The following is a 20,339-nucleotide window of genomic DNA, read 5'->3' on the forward strand; positions in this document are numbered from 1 at the left end:
CCATAGCATCTCTTTATTTTCTGTTTTTTAGAAGAAATTTTATATATAGTTTTTGAAAGAGACCACAGAAAGGGAGACAGAGAGACTTTTTTTTTTTTTTTGGACAGGCAGAGTGTACAATGAGAGAGAGAGGGAGCGGAATGTCTTCCTTTTTCCATTGGTTCACTCCCCAATGGCTGCTGCGGCCGGCGCACTGTGCTGATCCGAAGCCAGGAGCCAGGTGCTTCTCCTGGTCTCCCATGGGGTGCAGGGCCCAAGCACTTGGGCCATCCTCCACTGCACTCCCTGGCCACAGCAGAGAGCTGGACAGGAAGAGGAGCAACCAGGACAGAATCCGGTGCCCCGACCGGGACTGGAACCTGGTGTGCCAACGCCTTAGGCAGAGGATTAGCCTATTGAGCCGCGGCACCGGCCAAGAGACATCTTCTATCCACTAGTTCACTCCCAGAATTCCCACAGCACCTGGGGGAGCCTGGAATTCAATCTGACTCTCTCATGTGGGTGGCATGGACTCAAGTACTTGAGCCATCACCTGCTGCCTCCCCAGGTTGCACAAGGAAGTTGGAATTGGAAGCTGACCTGGGACTAGAACCTTTGATGTAGGATGTGAGTGTCCCAAGCTATGTCTTAACTGCTGCCCTTTTCTGTGCTGTAATGAACCAAATCTCAGTCAATATTTTGGTAGAAATATTAACATTACCACATTTCTGTAGTCATTTACCTATTTTTCATTATATGAATTAAAATAGAGTTGAGGGAGAAATGGTGTTCTTGGAAAAAAGTGCTGTGGCGTAGCGGGTAAAGCTGCTGCCTGCAATGTTGGCATCACATATGGGTGCAGGCTCGAGTCCCCGCTGCTCTACTTCTGATCCAGATCTCTGCAATGGCCTGGGAAAGCAGTAGATGATGGCTCAAATCCTTGGGCCCCTGTACTAGTGTGGGAGACCCGGAAGAAGTTCCTGACTTCGGATCAGTGCAGCTTCGGCTGTTGCGACCATCTGGGGAGTGAAGCAGTGGATGGAGGACCTCTCTCTCTCTCTCTCTCTCTCTCTCTCTCTCTCTCTACGTCTGCTTCTCTGTAACTCTGCCTTTCAAATAAGTAAATAAATCGTAAAAAATAAAAATGTTTGACTATACTGAATGTTTTGGAAAGCTTTTATATGCTTTTCTGGTGAATTTTGGTTAAAAATATGTGGTATTTATTTCAAATTAGTTTATTAGAAAGGAGGAGAGAGGACACACCCATCTCCTCCTTCGTTCCCCAAATTGCCACAATGACCCCTTGCCTCTGGCTAGGACTGAAGATAGGATCCTATGTGGGTAGCAACAGCTCAACTACTTGAGCCCTCCCTGTTGCTTCCCTGGGTAGAATCAGGAGCTAGAGCTGTGTAGTGAACCCAGGTACTCCAGAATGGGCTGTGGGCATTGTAACCAATGCCTTAATTGCTTGGCCAAACACTGGGCTTTATTTTTATTTTTAGACCACCTTGTTCCATTCTTTACTCTTCTTGTTACTAGCCTTATAATCTTAGTCAACTATATAGCTAAATGTATTTTTTATTTACTTTTTAAAGATTTGTTTATTTGATGGCTGGGCACTGTGGCTTAGTAGGTTAAGCCACCGCCTGCAATGTCTGCATCTCATGAGGTACCAGTTCATGTCCCACCTGCTCCACTTGCTATCCATCTCCCTGCTAGTGTGCCTGGGAAAGCAGTGGAGGTTGACTGAAGTGCTTGGGCCCCTGCACCCATATGGGAGACCTGGAAGAAGCTCCTGGCTTTGGCCTGGCCCAGCCCCGGCTGTTGTAGCTATCTGGGGAGTGAACCAGCAGGTGGAAGATTCTCTCTCTCTCTCTCTCTCTCTCTCTCTCTCTCTCTGTGTGTGTGTGTAACTCTATAAAATAAATAAATGAATCTTTGAAGAAAAAAAACCTTCTTTAAAAAAATATTTATTTATTTGAGAGGCTGAGTTGAGGGAGGGGAGCTGGAGACAGAGATCTTTCTTCCCCTGGTTCATTCCCCAGAAGGCCTTAACAGCTGGGCCAGGCTGAAGCCAGGAGCCTCATCCAGGTCTCTGACATGGCTGGCAGGAGCCCAAGCGCTTGAGCCATCTTCTACTGCTTTTCCCAGCCCATTAGCAGGGTGCTGGATCCGAAATGGAGCAGCTGGGACACGAACTCGTGCTCAGGTAGTATGCTGACATCTCAGGCAGCAGCTTTACCTGTTACGCCACAACACCAGCCCCTGCAAACGTATTTTTAGTATAACAACTTTCCACAAAATTCTAGAGAAATTAATAGAATTGAGTGTTTACATTATTACAGTATTCTCAGAATTTGGCTGATAGAAAATACTTTTCACACCCCAGTGTTAATATTGCAGATGCTTCAAAATTCCATAAAAAATATTGTGCAGTTCCAAAGGCAAAAAAGTCCTATATTCTGTGAATTGATCTTTCAGCAGATGCTTTCCTGGTTTGGTGATTATACTAAAAACATTTTGTGTCCCAGTTTTCCTATTAATACCTATTAATGTCTTACCTCTCAAAATTTTTATTTAAGTTGGGAAGAAAGGCGAACTGCTTCTGGAAGAATCCAGTATCTAAACCACATTACAAGAACTACACAATGGGAACGTCCAACACGGTAAGAACATAGACATTTTCCCTGCGTATTCTGTGCTAGTCATTTTCCTGAGTTCCCTTTCTGCTGTCTGGTAGCTTTACTAGATTTTTTCTTCTTGGTTTATACTGCAACAGATCAGGAAACTGTACAGCGGGTACCATTTTTTTTTTTTTTTTAAAGATTGACTTTTGTTTTTATTTGAAAGGCAGAGTTAGAGGTAGGGGCAGAGAGAGAGAGATCTTTCATCCTCTGATTCATTCCCCAAATGACTGCAATGGCTAGGGCTGGGCCAGGTTGAAGCCGGAGCCACATCCGATCTCCCACGTGGGTGCAAGGGCCCAAGTACTCGGCTCATCCTCTGCTGCTTTCAAAGGCTCATCAGCAGGGAGCTGGATTGGAAGTGGAGTGGCTGGGACTAGAACTGGTGGTGCCCTTATGGGATGGTGGTATTGCAGGCGGCAGCTTACCCTTCTATGCCACAACGCCGGCCTCACTATTTTATCTATTTCTGAAAAGTATTTTTTGGGGCTGGTGCTGTGCCCTAGAGGGTAAAGTTGCTGCCTGCAATGCCGGCATCACATATGGGTGCCAGTTCGAGTCCCAGATGCCCTACTTCTGATCCAGCAGTGGAAGGTGGCCCAAGTCCTTGGGCCCCTGCCCCTACTTGGGAGACCTGGAAGAAGCTCCTGACTCCTGGCTTCAGATTGGCGCAGCTCTGGACATTGCAGCCAATTGGGGAGTGAACCAGTAGATGGTAGACCTCTCTCTCTCTCTGCCTCCTTCTCTCTGTGTAACTCTGACTTTCAAATAAATAAATACATCTTCAAAAAAAGAGTAACTTTTATTTTTTATTTATTTTGGTAAAATAATGTTCAACAGGATTTTTTGACAGGCCATCTGGCTGTTGTAGCTCCTGGGCCTGCAGTTGTACTCAGTAAATATCTTTTGAATGAATCAGTTTGAGCATTCATGCTACTTTTGGGAATCTTTTTTTTTTGGTCAAGGAAACTCATGTTTGAGTCTGTTACTGGATGGCTGTTACTAAATGTGTTATATCATGTCCAAGTGAGGCCTGTGTTCAGTAAGAACCAGGTGCTGTGGGGCCAAAGGAGGGCCATGTAACTTAGAATGGTGGCTGGGATGATAGAGGAGCCACAGGGGAAGACTCTGAAGTAAACCTTGCAGAATGGCAGAATGTTCTGTTTCCTTAGGAAGCTTAATCAGAAAGACTTGGGGATGCAAGATGATTTTCAGAAACTGAAATTTGCCAGTTTTGTGTAGTGTTTTGTTTTCTGTTTATTTTTGTCTAGAACAGAACTGGCATCAGGCATAGAATAGCAAATGCTTCTCATTAGCTGTGTCTACTTTTATGTATTGGGCATTAATCACTTAACTAATTAAATCATAAGGTTTTCTGTATCATACTATGATTCTCAGGTAAAAGCTTAATAGTTCATGCTGTCATTTTTAAACATGCTGATTTGAGAGTTGTATTTCTTGTGTTTTTTTTAGTCTGAGTATAAATTAATATTGTCAATGTTTAAGTGAAGTCCGTTTCCTTCTATATCACTTAACTGACAGTTAATTTCTATGTATATGAAAAATTGGTTTAAAAATTAGCTCTTGACTGTCCTTTTGTTTTGGAAGATTTACAGTAGGCTGAAAGCCCCTTGAAGAGACAAACTATCTTATTTCCTTGTCTCATTGAATAACGTTTATTGGAATAAACGTTTCTTGGAACTACTCAAATACATATGTCAAGGGCTAGGTGCTGAGAATGTTTATAGTAGAGAATAAACTAGGCAGACCCCCTTCTCTGAATAAGTATTCTAAGGGGGTGGGGAAGATAGACAAAAACAAGGATGCAAATAAGCAGCAAAAATGTCAGGTAATTGTTGTGCTGAGGAGCTGAGATGTACAGATGCTCCTTGACTTATGATGGGGTTACATCCTAATAAACCCATTTTAAGTTGAAAATATTGGAAATAAAAAATGCATTTAATGCACCTTGCCTACTAAACATTGCAGCTTAGCCACACCGCACACTATAGAGTATTCTGGTTTCCTCTTGTGATCGCGGAGCTGATTGGCAGCTGTGGTAAGAGTTTTATATTGCATATTGCTAGTTTTGGAAAAGATCAAAATTCAAAGTAGTGTTTGTAAATGCAAATTGTCTTTGTACCATCTTAAAGTCAGAAAGTCAATAAGTTGGACCATTGTAAATCAGAGCATCTATACCATCCAGTGACTGGGTGGCTTCTTTAGATTGGGAGGTTGGAAGGACTGCTTAGGCAATGTTTAAACATGAACTGTGGTTTCAATGACAGTGAAGAACCGATCTCAGGAGAATAGGAGAGATTATTCCAGGTAGAGTGAAGAGCTACTACTCTCAAAAGAGTAAAGGTAGAATTACCTTGGCAAGTTCAGGAAACGGGAAGAATATCAGTGTGGCAGAAGCAGAGAGGGAGATTGATGGGAAATCAGGTCTGAGAGGTAGGCTGCAGTCAGGACAAATAAATAGTGGTTTGTAAACCACTACTCTTGTCTATAAGTTTATGTGGATTTTATATAAAATATAATTGAAGTCAATATAAAATTATTTAAATACATAATTGATGATTTGCTTATCACCCAGTTTCTTTGGTGCTTAGAGATTTCAGGCTAACTTTTACCAGAGTTTTTGGAAACATTAAATTTGTATTGGTTATCGGTTATTCCATTTTCTTATACGTGATTGTTACTGCAGTATGTATATTGTTTAGAGAAAGCTACTTTTGATATCTAAATTGATACCTTTTTTTCCCTTGTTATTTTTCAATAGACCGGCGTCTGAATATTCTAGTCCTGGCAGACCTCTTAGCTGCTTTGTTGATGAGAACACTCCAATTAGTGGAACAAATGGTGCAACATGTGGACAGTCTTCAGACCCCAGACTGGCAGAGAGGAGGGTCAGGTCACAGCGTCATAGAAATTACATGAGCAGGACACACTTACATACTCCTCCAGACCTCCCAGAAGGCTATGGTATGACAACTAGCAGAGGAGAAATCAAGTGTTGTTTACCTATTTCAGCTTGCTAAGAAAGGCAGAAAATCAGTTTTTAAAAAATTATTCATCTAGGTTTAGGGATTCTTCATGAAAATAAAAGTAAATGTAAAAGCTCCCAATTTTGAAAAATCTTTGAAGTGGTAGAAGACTATCTGACCAACAGTTTGATCTTGGGCTCGTCATTTAAGTTCAGCTTTTGTGCTCTTTTATGATGAAACAAGATGAACATCTTATCACAAATGTATTGTGAGGATCATTGAAACGACGGGAGATTATTTTGTAAACAGGCACTATATTAAGGTAAAGATGGTATTGTTACTGATAATGGTAATCTGAAACCAGACCTATAATGTAATTTTCTGGACCGACATTTAGAAATAATTTCAAGGCATATTTCTGATGATATTTTATATGATGTTGATATTAGCTATGATCGTGAATTATCTGAGTGATTGGATTGTTGTAAATGATGTAGCTGCATCTCTGTTTCTATAAAATACTACAATGCTATCTGATGTCCTGGAAGTGTAGGATTTCATGTGGGGAAAATGACACAGATCCTTTCCTCGTTGAATACAGAACTTTCTAAATTAATCACAACCTGGAAACACTTGTATGCAATCCTTGTTTGCTAAATCTAGCCAGTGTTAACTTGCGCTTTTTTGGGCTGATGGTGACACCTAATGACCAACACTGGGAGTTACCTCACTTAACTCATATTGTATTTTCACTCTAGGATATTTTTAAAAATATTTTGCAAAAGCATGATTTTAATTTTTTTAACATTAGCTCTTTAACCACAGAAAAAATTATCCATTAACTGATGTGCCTCACAGATTAACTTATAAGATAATTAGAGGATGAGTTTTCAGACAAACCTAGGTTCATATCCTGGCTTTTCCACTTTCCACTGAGCACAATAATTAGTCTCTCTAAAACCTCAGTTTTATCTTTCATAAAATGGGGGAAAGAAGTACCAATTATTTAGATTTGTTTCAAGAAATAAGTGATATAATCTTTTATGAAGTGCCTGATGATGTCTGGTATAGGAACCACTTAGAATAGCTGGTATTTCAGTTCTCAGACTTAAGAATAAAGTATCTCTTGCCACTTCTTTTCAAAATTTTTAGTTATTTTCATGTTATTTGAAAGGCAGACAGATAGATCTTCTTTCTGCTGATTTATTCACCAAATGCCTATAATGGCCAGGGCTGGGCCAAGCCAAAGCCAGGAGCCCAGAACTCTTTCCAGGTCTCCCATATGGGTGGCAGGGAGCCAAATACTTGAGCTATTCATCTGCTGCTTCCCAGGATGCACATAAGTGGGAACCTGGATCAGAAGTGGGAGTGTTAGGACTGAAATCAGGCACTCTGATATTGGATGCAGGCTTCCCATGCAGCTTCTTAGCCCACATACCTCACTCCACCTCTTCTTGTTAACTGAGATTATAAGGCAAACAATTTGGAGTGGGGGTGATTATGTACTTGCAATATTTGTGTGATTTGAGTTTAAACAAGTTTTGTATAACTAAAATGGAATAAAGTAAATATCAAAGCTAAAAGTTACGATAACAGTCATCTATAACTGATTTTAAGTAATTTTATGTTTATAATTTTTAAATGTTTAAATTCATTGATTTTTAATACAGGTTAATAAATAAGCTTATTAATAATATTTGCAAAGTTTTATATATTTCTCACTAGATCTCAAGTCAAGAAAAATGGTTCTGTTACTTTGAAAGACTAAAAACCCCACCTTTTACAGATTCTTTCTCTTCTTCCTGGCTTCCCCACTCACTTCTCAGGGCCTTTGAGTTCATTTAATCTTTGACCTTTTTTCTCCTTAGAGTATACACTTGCTCATTAGTCCTCTTGTTTCTATCTTGGTTGCTTTTTAATCTTTACCTATTTGTGACATTAGAATGTCTCTCCTATACCCATCTACTTTGCTTTTGTTTGAGCCCAAATGTAGTCTTGAGAATATACCTCTGTCAAGAAAAGAAGATGTAAGTTTTGGTATAAATTAGTCATGATAAAAAAGCATTATCAGCTTCCACATCTTGGGAAATTTCTGAAAGTACCCTACCACCCTCCCCAAAGTTGTCACCTTCCTCTAACCCTTTTGTTCCCCTCAGGCTCTGCATTAAAGACAAATAAGAGATCATTTCTTCTTTTGTTTGATCTTTTTGTAAATTGGTATTGTGACAGTCTTATTTTCAATTTTCTATTGCAGCAGTCAGTGTTTAACTGTTATAAGTTTAATCAGCTTTTATATAGCTGGTTGTGACCTTTATCACCACTTAAGATTATTTCCAGGGGACAGAACAATTAATGGTAAATTTTTTTTTTTTGTAATAAAATAGATAGGCAATTTGAAGATCTTCCTTGTGTATCATTCTAGTGTATGTAACTTTAATCTGAACATTTTGAATATGTTTTTATTGTTAGTGTTTCTTTATTTTACAGAACAGAGGACAACGCAACAAGGTCAGGTGTATTTCTTACATACTCAGACTGGTGTGAGTACATGGCATGATCCAAGAGTGCCTAGGTGAGCACATATTTTAAGTAATCCTCATACCATTTTACCTAGAATTTCTTTGCTTTGTAAACCCATAACTTCTAAGAAGTTTATGCTGAAGTTTTCTAATAGTCATTTTGTTTGTAATGCTATAAACAAATATGACATTTGTTCATTTACTTTTTTTTTGTTTTGTTTTTTTGTTTTTTGTTTTTTTTTTTTGACAGGCAGAGTGGACAGTGAGAGAGAGAGACAGAGAGAAAGGTCTTCCTTTGCCGTTGGTTCACCCTCCAATGGCTGCCGAGGCCGGTGTGCTGCGGCTGGCGCACCGCGCTGATCCGAGGCCAGGAGCCAGGTGCTTCTCCTGGTCTCCCATGGGGTGCAGGGCCCAAGTACTTGGGCCATCCTCCACTGCACTCCAGGGCCACAGCAGAGAGCTGGCCTGGAAGAGGAGCAACTGGGACAGAATCCGGCGCCCCGACCGGGACTAGAACCCGGTGTGCTGGCGCTGCAAGGCGGAGGATTAGCCTAGTGATCCGCGGTGCCGGCCTCATTTACTTTTATTAGTTTTTTAATTTGAGAGGCAGAAGGAGAGAGACAGAGAATGAGAATGAGAATGAGAATGAGAATGAACTCCCACCTGCTGATTCACTCCTCAAGTGCCTAGGAAAGCTGGAGCTGAGGCTGAAGCAGGGAACAGAGAGCTGGGAATTCAGTCTGGGTCTCCCATGAGAGTGGCACAGACCCAGTCGAGCCATCACTGCCGCCTCACAGCTTCTGCATTAGCAGGAAGCTTGAGTCGGGAACCTGATGCATAGGGATTGAACCCAGGTGCTCCCCTGTATGTGAGTCAAGAAACTTAACTGTTAGGCCAAAGTCTGGCCCCTAGTGTGACATTTAGTAGAAAGTCCTACCTGCTTTTCTGCACTCTCATCACAGTTCCTTATCACTACTAATGTTTGGCCCCACTTCTCTGCTTCCCCCTACAAAAAGGGCAAAAAACATGAGTCTTTTAGAAGTTTAGAAATTGACCTATGGGGAAACATAAAAAATATACTCCTTAAAAAAAAAAAGATAGAAGAGTAGGTATATGCCCCAATGATTAAGACATCAGTTGGTTGCCTGATCCTCTCTATTTATAAATAAAACTATCATAATGAAAGTATTTTGGGGCCTGCACTGTGGCATTAGAAGGTTAAGCCTCTGCCTGCAGCGCTAGCATCCCTCATGGGCGCCAGTTCAAGTCCTGGCTGCTCCACTTCCCATCCAGCTCTGCTAATGGTGCCTGGGAAAGCAGTGGAAGGTGGCCCAAATACGTGGGCCCCTGAACCCACATGGGAGACCTGGAAGAAGCTCCTGGCTCCTGGCTTTGGCCTGGCCCAGCCCTGGCTGTTGTGGCCCTTTAGGGAGTGAACCAATGGGTAGAAGATTAATGATTCATTCATATTCATTCATTCATTCATTCATTCTTTCTCTCTCTCTCCCTCCCTCCCCCCCTCCCCTTCTCTCTCTCTCTTGCCTTTCAAATAAATAAATAAATAAATACATATTTAAAAAATATTTTACTTTGTTTTAGAGCTTGATTAGAATCCTTTGATGGTGATAACCAAGAGAATGTGCTATTATTAATTACTGTATCCCAAGGTTGCTGTTTCTGTGTCTTGACAGTATAAGCAGTTTTTAAAACAATAATGGGGTATAGCAGGTAAAACCACTACCTGTGATGCCAGCATCCCATATGAGCACCAGTTCATGTACTGGCTGTTCCACCTGTGATACAGACCCCTGCTAAAGGCCTGGGAAAAGCAGTGGAAAATGGCCCAAGTATTTGGGCCCCTTTCATCCACGTGGAAGACCGGGATGAAGCACTTGACCCCTGTGTTCAGCCTTACACAGCACTGGCCATTGTGGCCATCTGTGGAACGAACCAGTAGATGGAAAAATCTTTCTCTCACTCTTTCTGTAACTTTCAAATAAATAAATACATTTTAAAAAACAAGCAGCAGTGGGGAGGAAATTTTGCGTTTGTTTTATTAAGCTCACTGAAAAAAATTCAAGGGCCTATGTTGTAAAAATCAATTTTGTTATATAAATCATGAAGAGAATATTTTGGATTATTTTGATCAAATTGAGGTAAAAAATAAGTTTTTAAAAATTTACTGGGCCAGTGCAGTAGCTCTTGGTTAATCCTCTGCCTGCGGTGCCGGCATCCTATGTGGGCACCAGGTTCTAGTCCTGGTTACTCCTCTTCCAGTCCAGCTCTCTGCTGTGGCCCGGGAGGGCAGTGGAGGACGGCCCAAGTGCTTGGGCCCCTGCACCCACGTGGGATACCCAGAAGAAGCTGCTGGCTCTTGGCTTTGGCCTGGCCCAGCCCCTGCCATTGCAGCTGTCAAAGGAGTGAACCAATGGATGGAAGATCTCTCTCTCTCTCTCTCTCTGTCTCTCTGTAATTCTGACTTTGAAATAAATAGAAAAATCTTTTTTTTTTAAATAGGTAAGCTAGGCATAAAAGTTGAAACTGAGATAGATTTCAGCACCATTGTTGGTAATATGCTTTTATTCCTAAGGAAACATGTCAGCTTTGTTAGTAAGTAGAGTTTCTAAAAGAATATTTCATTTTGAGTATTGGCACCTACTTTGAATACTCACTTTATGAAATAATGCTTTTTCTGGAATAGTTTTCCTAGTTTCTATTCTCCAAATTATCTTAGATTCATATAATTTCTTTGGCTTTAGAAGAACCTTTAGCAAATGAGCCTTTTGTATATGGAGGCTCTTTTATCGAGGCAGACTATAAGTATTTAGATTCTGTTAAAATATCACCATTCAAAAAACTTACAAAATTGTGTAAATTAGACAATTTGAAAATAAATAAACTTTAGAGACTAATATTATGGTAAAGCAGGTTAGGCTGCCTATGATGCTGGCATCCCATATGAGTACCTTGTGAGTCCTGGCTGCTCCACTTCAGATCCAGCTCCCAGCTAATATGCCTGGGAAAGCAGCTGAAGCCCAGGTGCTTGGACCCTCGCCACCCACATGGGAGACCTGGATGGAGTTCCAGGCTCCTGGCTTTGGCCTGGCCCAGCCCCAGCCATTGCAGCTATTTGGGGAGTGAACCAGTAGATGGAAGATTCTCTTTCTCTCTTCCTCTCACACTCTATCTCATTATCACTCTGTCTCTTCCTCTCTAACTATGCTTTTCAAATAAATAAATCTTGTAAAAAATAAAAATAAACTTTAAAGATATTCAATATAATTAGATTTATCTAAGGAGTCCCATTTTATCATGTTTTGTGTTTCTCTTTAAAACAATGATTATTGGGGTCAGTGCTGTGGCACAGGGGTTACGCTGCCATCTGTAGTGCCAGTATCCCATGTGGATACCAGTTCGAGTCTTGGCTGCTTCACTTCCGATTCACCTCCCTGCTGATGTACCTCAGAAAGCAGTGGAAGATAGCCCAAGTGCTTGGGCCCCTGCACCCACGTGGGAGACCCAGATGAAGCTCTTGGCTTCAGCCTGGCCCAGCCTGGCGGTTGTAGCTATCTGGGGAGTGAACCAGCAAATGGAAAATCAGTCTCTCTCTTTCTCTGTTAATTCTGACTTTCAAATAAATAGATAAATCATAAAAAAAAAACCTGGTTATTGCCTTATCACTCATTATGTTACATCCCAACTATGGCATGGAAATACAGATCTGTATTACTTTTTATGGCTGCATAACATTCAATTTTTTTTTTTTTCTTTTTTTTTGACAGGCAGAGTGGACAGTGAGAGAGAGAGACAGAGAGAAAGGTCTTCCTTTTGCCGTTGGTTCACCCTCCAATGGCCGCCGCGGCCGGCGCGCTGCGGCCGGCGCACCGCGCTGATCCGATGGCAGGAGCCAGGAGCCAGGTGCTTTTCCTGGTCTCCCATGGGGTGCAGGGCCCAAGCACCTGGGCCATCCTCCACTGCACTCCCTGGCCACAGCAGAGGGCTGGCCTGGAAGAGGGGCAACCGGGACAGAATCCGGCGCCCCGACCGGGACTAGAACCCGGTGTGCCGGCGCCGCTAGGCGGAGGATTAGCCTAGTGAGCCGCGGCGCCGGCCTCAATTTTTCTTTAATCAGTTTTCAGTTGGACATAAAGTTTGTTTCTACGACTGTGCCTTTTTTTTTTTTTTTAAGATTATTTGAAAGGCAGAGTTAAAGAGAGATCTTCCATCCATTGATTCACTTCCCAGATGGCCGCAACAGCCGGGTCTGGGCCAGGCTGAAGCCAGGAGCTTCTTCTGTGTCTCCCATGTGAGTGGCAGGGGCCCAGGCATTTGAGCCATCCTGCACTGCCTTCTCGGGTACACTAGCAGGGGGCTTGATTGAAACTGGAGAAGTAGGGACACAAACTGGCACCCATATAGGATGCCAGTGTTGCAGATGACGACTTTAACCCACTGCATCACAGTGCCGACTCCCAGTGTTGCAGATGACAACTTTAACCCACTGCACCACAGTGCTGGCCCCCGCTATCATACTTTTTAAAAAATTTGTATTTTTTATTTTCACTTTATTTGGAAAGCAGAAACGGAAAGAGATCTTCCATCTGCTGGTTCACTGCCCCAAATGTGTGCAACTGCTGAGGCTGGGTCAGGCCAAAGCCAGGAGCCTGGAATCCAGAGTCTCCCACAAGGGTGTTAGGCACCCAAGTACTTGAGTCATCACTGCTGCCTTGCTGGGTGCACATTAGCGGGAAACTGGAATCTGAATTGGAGCAGGGAATGAAAAGCACTGCAGTATGGGATGTAGGTATCCCACATGATGTCTTCACCATTGTGCCAAATGCCTGCCCTTGCTTTTTTTTTTTTTTTTTTTTTAAAGATTTACCATGTATGACTCGATTTCTAAAATTTGAAATATAATGATTGAATCAGATTCTGTATTATATCATTAGATTATTTGGTTTTAGTAATTTTTTCATTTTTAAAGATTCCATTCAAAATTTGCTCATTCTTAATCTCATTGTTTGCTCATCTCTGTTGTTGTCTGTTGTTGTGTTATTGTACCCTTTTTTTTTGGGGGGGGAACATATATTGTAACTGTTTTCTCTTTTTGGTCCCTGACAGTACTTAAGGATTTATTGTTTTATTGACTAGGATTGTGACATTACTTTTTGAAGTGTGTGGTGATCTGTGTTTGTGAGTTTATTGTTTGATCTTAATTAGTTGGAGTTCTGTGGGAATTTAGGATGCCAACGCTGTAAGCATAGGTTTAACCTTCTATGCCACAGCACCAGCCCTTGTCTTAAAGATGTATTTATTTGAAAAGCAGAGTTATGGGGGTGGGGGGTGTAAGAGAGAGAAATATCTTCCATCTGCTTGTTCACTCCCTCAAATGACTGCAATGGCTGGGGCTGGGCCAGGTGGAAGGGAGAAGCCTGGAACTCCATCCAGATCTCCCATGTGGGTACAGGTGCCCCAGCACTTGGGCCATCTTCTGCTACTTTCCCATACCCAGTGACAGGGAGCTGGATCAAAAGTAGAGCATCTGGCCCTCAAACCTGTGCTCATATAGGATGCCAGCTGATGCCGGCATTGCAGGCAGTGCCTTAACCTGCCGTGCAACAGTGCTGGCCCCTGTTTGTGTTTGTTTTTAATTTGAGGAAGAGTCTTAGAACTTTCCTTAACCTCTTTTGCAACTGTGTTTTGAATGGTGTATTTTTTCTAAGCTTTAGCTGTTTTGTAGCAAGGTCTCTTGGAGCACCCAAAAGCAGAAGCTCAAATCATTGCTTCAGCAAATCTAGGAGACCCACATATGCCTAACACTGTCACTGTGAGCAAGAAGAGCTTGATTCTTTGGGGAAAAATCTTCTTCTGGTTTAATTTTTAAAATATTAGTGAAATTTATCATTATGTCATTCTTTTTTCATTTAATTTTATTTTATGAGTAAAAAGACCACAAAAAGTTTTATTGTCTAGATGTTTAGATTTACTTGGTTACTTTCACAGTATCATTTCCTGAGTGTTTACAGATGGCTCCAGTAGCCCAAGTGTCATTTAGGGCTGGAAATGACCTGAGCAGATTATGCATCCTTATGCATAGCCTCATCGGCTCACTTCTCCTGGCAGATAGATGGTGACTGCAAATTTTACTCTGGGAGGTTTTGTTTGAACTATGTAGAGGATAAAAATTTGTAGTCCTGTTGCCAGTTTGTTATAAAGGAATAATTTTGAACAATTAAATGGAAGCAATACCTGGAGAAAGAGTAAGAGGGCAAAGGGTGAGGAGCTTCCATGCCACTCTGGTACACCACCCCTCAATACCACCATGTCCTGGAAACTCTTTAACTCATTCCTTTAAAGTCCTATTAATAGTTGTCTATATATAGTAGTATTTTAAGTATATGTAATATAATAACAATAGTCTTTGGTCCATTAAAAGTCTTGTACCTTTTTTTTTAAATTGCTGTAGTGGATGTTAGAACATTCTTCTTTAGTTGTTTTAAACAGTTTCCTCATTAATTTCACAGATTTCAAATTCAGGATGGAGCAGTTATCCTCTAAAAAATATGCTGAGATTGTTTTCAGGATCATAATTTGTATAAACATTTCCAGTTTTGCTTTGTTGGAGAGCTTAAATTAATCATGGAATAGACATTTATTTACACAGATTTTATGGTGCAATAAAGAAAAATTGAAGGGAAATTTTAGAAAACAATTATTACTGACCCTTGTAAAACAATATTTTCTGTCAAAACAAGTACTGTAGTACAGTTTATGTTGGCAACTGTTGTGATTGTTTTTATATTAATTTAAATCTGTATCACAGTAAAAGTCCAGGAACTTGTTGAAAACGTAGGCTGTGCGATAAGTTTTCTAAGCCATTTGTGAATTGGGCTTTGAATATAAGTTTGTTAAACCTTTGGGAATTAAAGATTCCAGCTGAATATCTCAAGTTTCTGAAACAATACATTTTCTCAGACTTCATGGAATTGTCCTGTGTCATTTACACTTGCTTGGCTCAGCAGGCCCATCAGTGAGATATTTTTTATTTTATATTTGTTTTTGCAGGGATCTTAGCAACATCAATTGTGAAGAGCTTGGGCCTTTGCCTCCTGGATGGGAGATCCGTAATACAGCTACAGGCAGAGTTTATTTCGTTGACCATAACAACAGAACAACACAATTTACAGATCCTCGGCTCTCTGCTAACTTGCATTTAGTTTTAAAGTAAGTTTTTGAAACAGTACACATTAACAATGTGAATCTGAACAAGAGGAAACTGATAGGTCTTTTTTATAATGTGAAAGAACATGTACTCTTTTCACTTAGAATTTACTTTTGTTGAGCAAAATTCTATGTGGGTGTAACCAGTTTTACTTTGACATAATGTTTTAATCCTACTGTACTTAAGTAAGTTCCTATCCTGAGCTGTTAGAAAAAGGGTATGTATCATCATTGCTTCTGCAAGAGGGCCTTTTACAGAGGCAACATGGAAAACACAAGGCTGAGCGGGCAAATTTTGTGTTGCCATTGGCAGTGCTGTTAATAATAATGATAATACTTCCAGGAGCACTCCCTATATGCTGAGTGTTGTTTTTTCTATTTTACCCATGATGGTAATTTCATCCTCAGAAAAGCTCTGAGGTGGTTACTGCCATTTTTGTAGATGAAGAAACTGAAGCAAAGAGGTTAAATGACTTTACATTGGGCAGTAAGTAGCCGAGTATTTTATTACTATTATTTATTTATTTGAGAGGCAGAGTTAGAGAGAGAGATCTTCCATCCACTGGTTTACTTCCCAAATGGCCACAACTGCTGGAGCTGCGCCTGTCCAAAGCCAGGAGCTTCTTCCAGATCTCCCACATAGGTGCAAGGGCCCAAGAACTTGGGCCATCTTCCACTGCTTTCCCAGACATAGTAGCAGGGAGTTGGATCCGAAGTGGAGCAGCTGGCACTTGAACTGGTACCCATATGGGATGCCGGTTCCACAGGTAGAGGCTTAACCTACTTTACCAGGGCACTGGCTCCAGTAGTCAAGGCTTGATTTAAGCCCAGATACTCTGGCTTCAGTTTGCTTTAACCACTGTAGTGAGCATTCTTTGCATGTTATTTTCATCCTCTTCTTTTTTCTGTGGCTGGCTAGTTTCTTCTAACTTACTGTCATTACTTACTGTCATTAAGGAAGCTGAAGAAGGGAAGAAGGAAAAGAAAGAAGGAAACTTTGTCACCAACCAAAGTAGCAAAATATCCTTTTTTTTAAAGTTTTATTTATTTGAAAGGTTAGAACAACACAGAGAAAGAGACATACAGAGAGACCTTCCATCCACTGGTTTACTCATTTGCCCACAACAGCTGGGGCTGGGCCAGGCCAAGACAAGAGGCCTGCTCTTCTACATGAGTGGTGGGTACCCAAGTACTTGAGCCATTACCCACTGCTTCCCAGGGTGTGCGTTAATAGGAAGCTGGATCAGAAGTGGAGCTAGGATTTGAACCCAGGCTGATTCTTTGCTACTGCACTGCAAAGCTTGCCCCACAGTGTCATTTTCAACCAGTCTCGCAAAAACACTTTGGCAATGGTATAGAAATAAAAATCTCAGGCAGTCTGGAGAGTGAGATCTTTGTGACCCCTAAGTAGTTCACTTTATCTTCTCTGAAATATAATATTATCTGCTGTCTGCCTTTCTCCATTCATTTGTTTTGAAGTTTTTTTTTTTTTTTTTTTTTGACAGGCAGAGTGGACAGTGAGAGAGAGAGACAGAGAGAAAGGTCTTCCTTTGCCGTTGGTTCACCCTCCAGTGACCGCCACGGCTGGCGCGCTGCAGCCGGCGCACCGCGCTGATCCGATGGCAGGAGCCAGGAGCCAGGTGCTTTTCCTGGTCTCCCATGGGGTGCAGGGCCCAAGCACCTGGGCCATCCTCCACTGCACTCCCAGGCCACAGCAGAGGGCTGGCCTGGAAGAGGGGCAACCGGGACAGAATCCAGCGCCCCGACTGGGACTAGAACCCGGTGTGCCGGCGCCGCTAGGCGGAGGATTAGCCTAGTGAGCCGTGGCGCCGGCCTTGTTTTGAAGTTCTTAACGTTATATATATATTAAAATGTTTAAAAGCAAAAACAACAAATTAATAAAATTTAGGATGACCTTTGAAAGTATCATTATTTCGTAAATCTTTTTGGAGTTATCTTAAGTAAGTGGAAATTTTAATTAAGTACTAGCTACTAATTATTTAGGATAACATAAAACATTTAAAATGCATGTCTTTAGTTCCCTTCTTTGTACAGTTATCCTTGCAGTCTCATTTTGTCAGTTGATCATTCTAAAACCTTGCATACAAATGAAGTTCACAAGTGTTTGAAAACCTTAAAAAGGGTAAGTCCATGAAGAAATGCAGAAAGCATGAACTGTTTCTGTGCATTAGTATCTACAGCTTAAACAGCAAAGTAAGGGTAGTCCACAGTCTACCCTTTGAGTAACAGTGCTCTGGGGAGCTTGTGTGCTAATCTAATTGCCATGGCATCGAATATTTTTTATCTTTGACATTATTATATGAGAGCAGCTTTTCTAACATGTGGTACCAACTTAGTCTTTTACTGCCAGTATATGAGTCCCTGATGCTCTAGAACTTTACCAGTACTGGCGGTTGCTGGTCCTTAAATTTTTTTGCCAGTCTTGATAATGTTTGTTGGTACCTCTGTGTGTTTAGGTTAACTAATTACTCATAAGGATGAGCACCTTTCTATAGATATATTAACCATTTGGATTTCCTGTTTTTTATAAAGATCATCTTCACATCTGTTGACCATTGTCTGTTGAGCTTGAACAACTTTTTGTTGATCTAGTGACCACTTGTATGTGCATTGTTTATATTCTTTGTACATTTTTCTAATAAAAAAAAACTACTTATGAGAGGCACAGAAAGATAACAAATCCCTATATACTGGTTCATTTCAAATGCCCACAACAGCCAGGTTGAAGCCAGGAACTCAATCCAGGTCTCCGACATGGGTGGAAGACCTAACCACTTGAGCCATCACTGCTGCCCCAGGGTCTGTATTAGCATGAGGCTGGAATCAGGAGCAGACTCGGGATTCAAACCCAGTCACTGCAGTGTGGCATGATGGTTTCCCAAGTGCATCTTAACTGTTAGGCTAAATGCCTACCTCTAATGTATTTTTTATATTTTAAAATTTGAACTGCAGATTAATGCTTTTAATACATTTATAGTTCATAAGAAAATTTTAATCCATTTGATTTTTGTGTGTATACTTTTTAAGTGGAATATAGGGGCAACTAATTGGAATTTGGTGAGATGATATAGAATAAATGGGATGTTGAAACTCTGCAGAGAGCTTTTGTTTTATTTTTGTAATTGTTACCATTCTCCTTCCCCCATTAGAATTTGAATTACTTGGGCCGGCACTGCGGCTCACTTGGCTAATCCTCCTGCCTGCAGCGCCCGCACCCCGGGTTCTAGTCCCAATTGGGGCGCTAGAGTCTGTCCTGGTTGCTCTTCTTCCAGTCCAGCTCTCTGCTGTGGCCCGGGAGTGCAGTGGAGGATGGCCCAAGTGCTTGGGCCCTGCACCTGCAAGGGAGACCAGGAGGAAGCACCTGGCTCCTGGCTTCGCTTTGGATTGGCGCAGTGCACCTGCGGTAGCAGCCATTTCAGGGGTGAACCAATGGAAAAGGAAGACCTTTCTCTCTGTCTCTCTCTCTCTAACTCTGCCTGTCCCCCCCCCCCCAAAAAAAAAAAAAGAATTTGAATTACTTAAGAAGAGGACCCATAACCCATTTATTTTTGCTTCTTTAGTATGTAGCATACCCAAATACTTGGCAAATGTGTAATGGTAATGGAAGAAACAAAATGGTTCTTTGAGAGACCCAGAAAAACTCCAAGAAGTGATGGTTCTTTATTCATCTCCTGCGCTTAGGATTGTCTCTTTAGGTCATAGAAGTTTGCCTTGATGTTGCCATTGGAACATTTCAGTAAACAGTTCCAGCTCTGTTGTCTTTTGACTGAATATTAAACGATGGAATAAAAATTAATGTTCTGAAGGAGAGAAATTAGTTGGGATGATTAGAAACGTTGTCTCTTCAGTTTGTTGGAAGTAACTTGAAGAAAGCTTGATTAGTTTTCTTATGATTACTGGTTTTCCAGTTTTGTTATTCTGTATTAACACGAGCAACATTTGCCTTTTTTTCTATGGATATTTATAGTGGAGAGCTTTCATTTGAAAATTCTGTATTAAATTATTATTTTGTACCTCTTTTCAATATATTTAACTTAGAAGTTACTGTGCTGTGAAAAAGCTGAGGCATTGGTTATCTGTTTGTTTTTTTTTTAAGGACAGGATTTCAGATCTTCAGTTGCCAGTGTCATCAGGAGAGTCTTTAACCTAATAACTCTTTTTTGGGGTTTATATTCATGTTATATTTAACAAAATCCATAAAAATATTTGTAGCATTAAAGTTTCTATCACAGATTGACGTAAAAGTGACCAAGAAGTTAGTCCCAAGAATAAACTGGATTGGAAGTAGAGCCAGTACTGCAGGCAGCAGCTTCACCTGCCATGTCACTGTGCTGGCCTCAGGATACCAAATTTTGATCCATATCAGAGTGTGTTGGATAGAAGTTTCCTGTTTTCATTAATGTTTTGGTTTTACTTTAAAAGATGTTTGCATTTCTGGATGTGTTTTAAAGGAGTTTTGAATTTACGTCTGTGAGCTGTCAAGTACACAAATATACTTTGGTAAATACAACATGGTTTTTTTTTTTTTTTTTTTGACAGGCAGAGTGGACAGTGAGAGAGAGAGACAGAGAGAAAGGTCTTCCTTTGCCGTTGGTTCACCCTCCAATGGCTGCCGCAGCCGGCGCGCTGCAGCCAGCGCACTGCGCTGATCCGATGGCAGGAGCCAGGAGCCAGGTGCTTTTCCTGGTCTCCCATGGGGTGCAGGGCCCAAGCACCTGGGCCATCCTCCACTGCACTCCCTGGCCACAGCAGAGGGCTGGCCCTGGAAGAGGGGCAACCGGGACAGAATCCGGCGCCCCAACCGGGACTAGAACCCGGTGTGCCGGCGCCGCTAGGCGGAGGATTAGCCTAGTGAGCCGCGGCGCCGGCCCGGAATATGTTTTTCTAAGAAATCATTTCTAGGCCGGCGCCGTGGCTCACTAGGCTAA

At 41.5% G+C, this 20,339-nt stretch overlaps 1 protein-coding gene across 6 annotated transcripts in view; it reads left to right on the forward strand.

Annotated features, from left to right (window-relative positions):
• The window catches only part of SMURF2 (SMAD specific E3 ubiquitin protein ligase 2), a 142,321-nt gene that overhangs the window by 97,502 nt on the left and 24,480 nt on the right, over positions 1–20,339 (forward strand). For 3 of the 6 annotated variants that reach the window (XM_017349279.3, XM_089316791.1, XM_089316794.1), the window contains 4 exons: positions 2,562–2,645; positions 5,446–5,648; positions 8,138–8,222; positions 15,235–15,393. In XM_017349279.3, coding sequence (XP_017204768.2) covers positions 2,562–2,645; positions 5,446–5,648; positions 8,138–8,222; positions 15,235–15,393 — 531 coding nt within the window. The remainder of the gene's footprint in view (positions 1–2,561; positions 2,646–5,445; positions 5,649–8,137; positions 8,223–15,234; positions 15,394–20,339) is intronic. The other 3 variants (XM_089316792.1, XM_089316793.1, XM_089316795.1) reach the window with 1 other exon arrangement.

The sequence above is a fragment of the Oryctolagus cuniculus genome, chromosome 17 (assembly GCF_051225735.1).
Source record: "Oryctolagus cuniculus isolate XC-2025 breed Fujian yellow rabbit chromosome 17, ASM5122573v1, whole genome shotgun sequence".
NCBI classification, from domain to species: Eukaryota; Metazoa; Chordata; class Mammalia; order Lagomorpha; family Leporidae; genus Oryctolagus; species Oryctolagus cuniculus.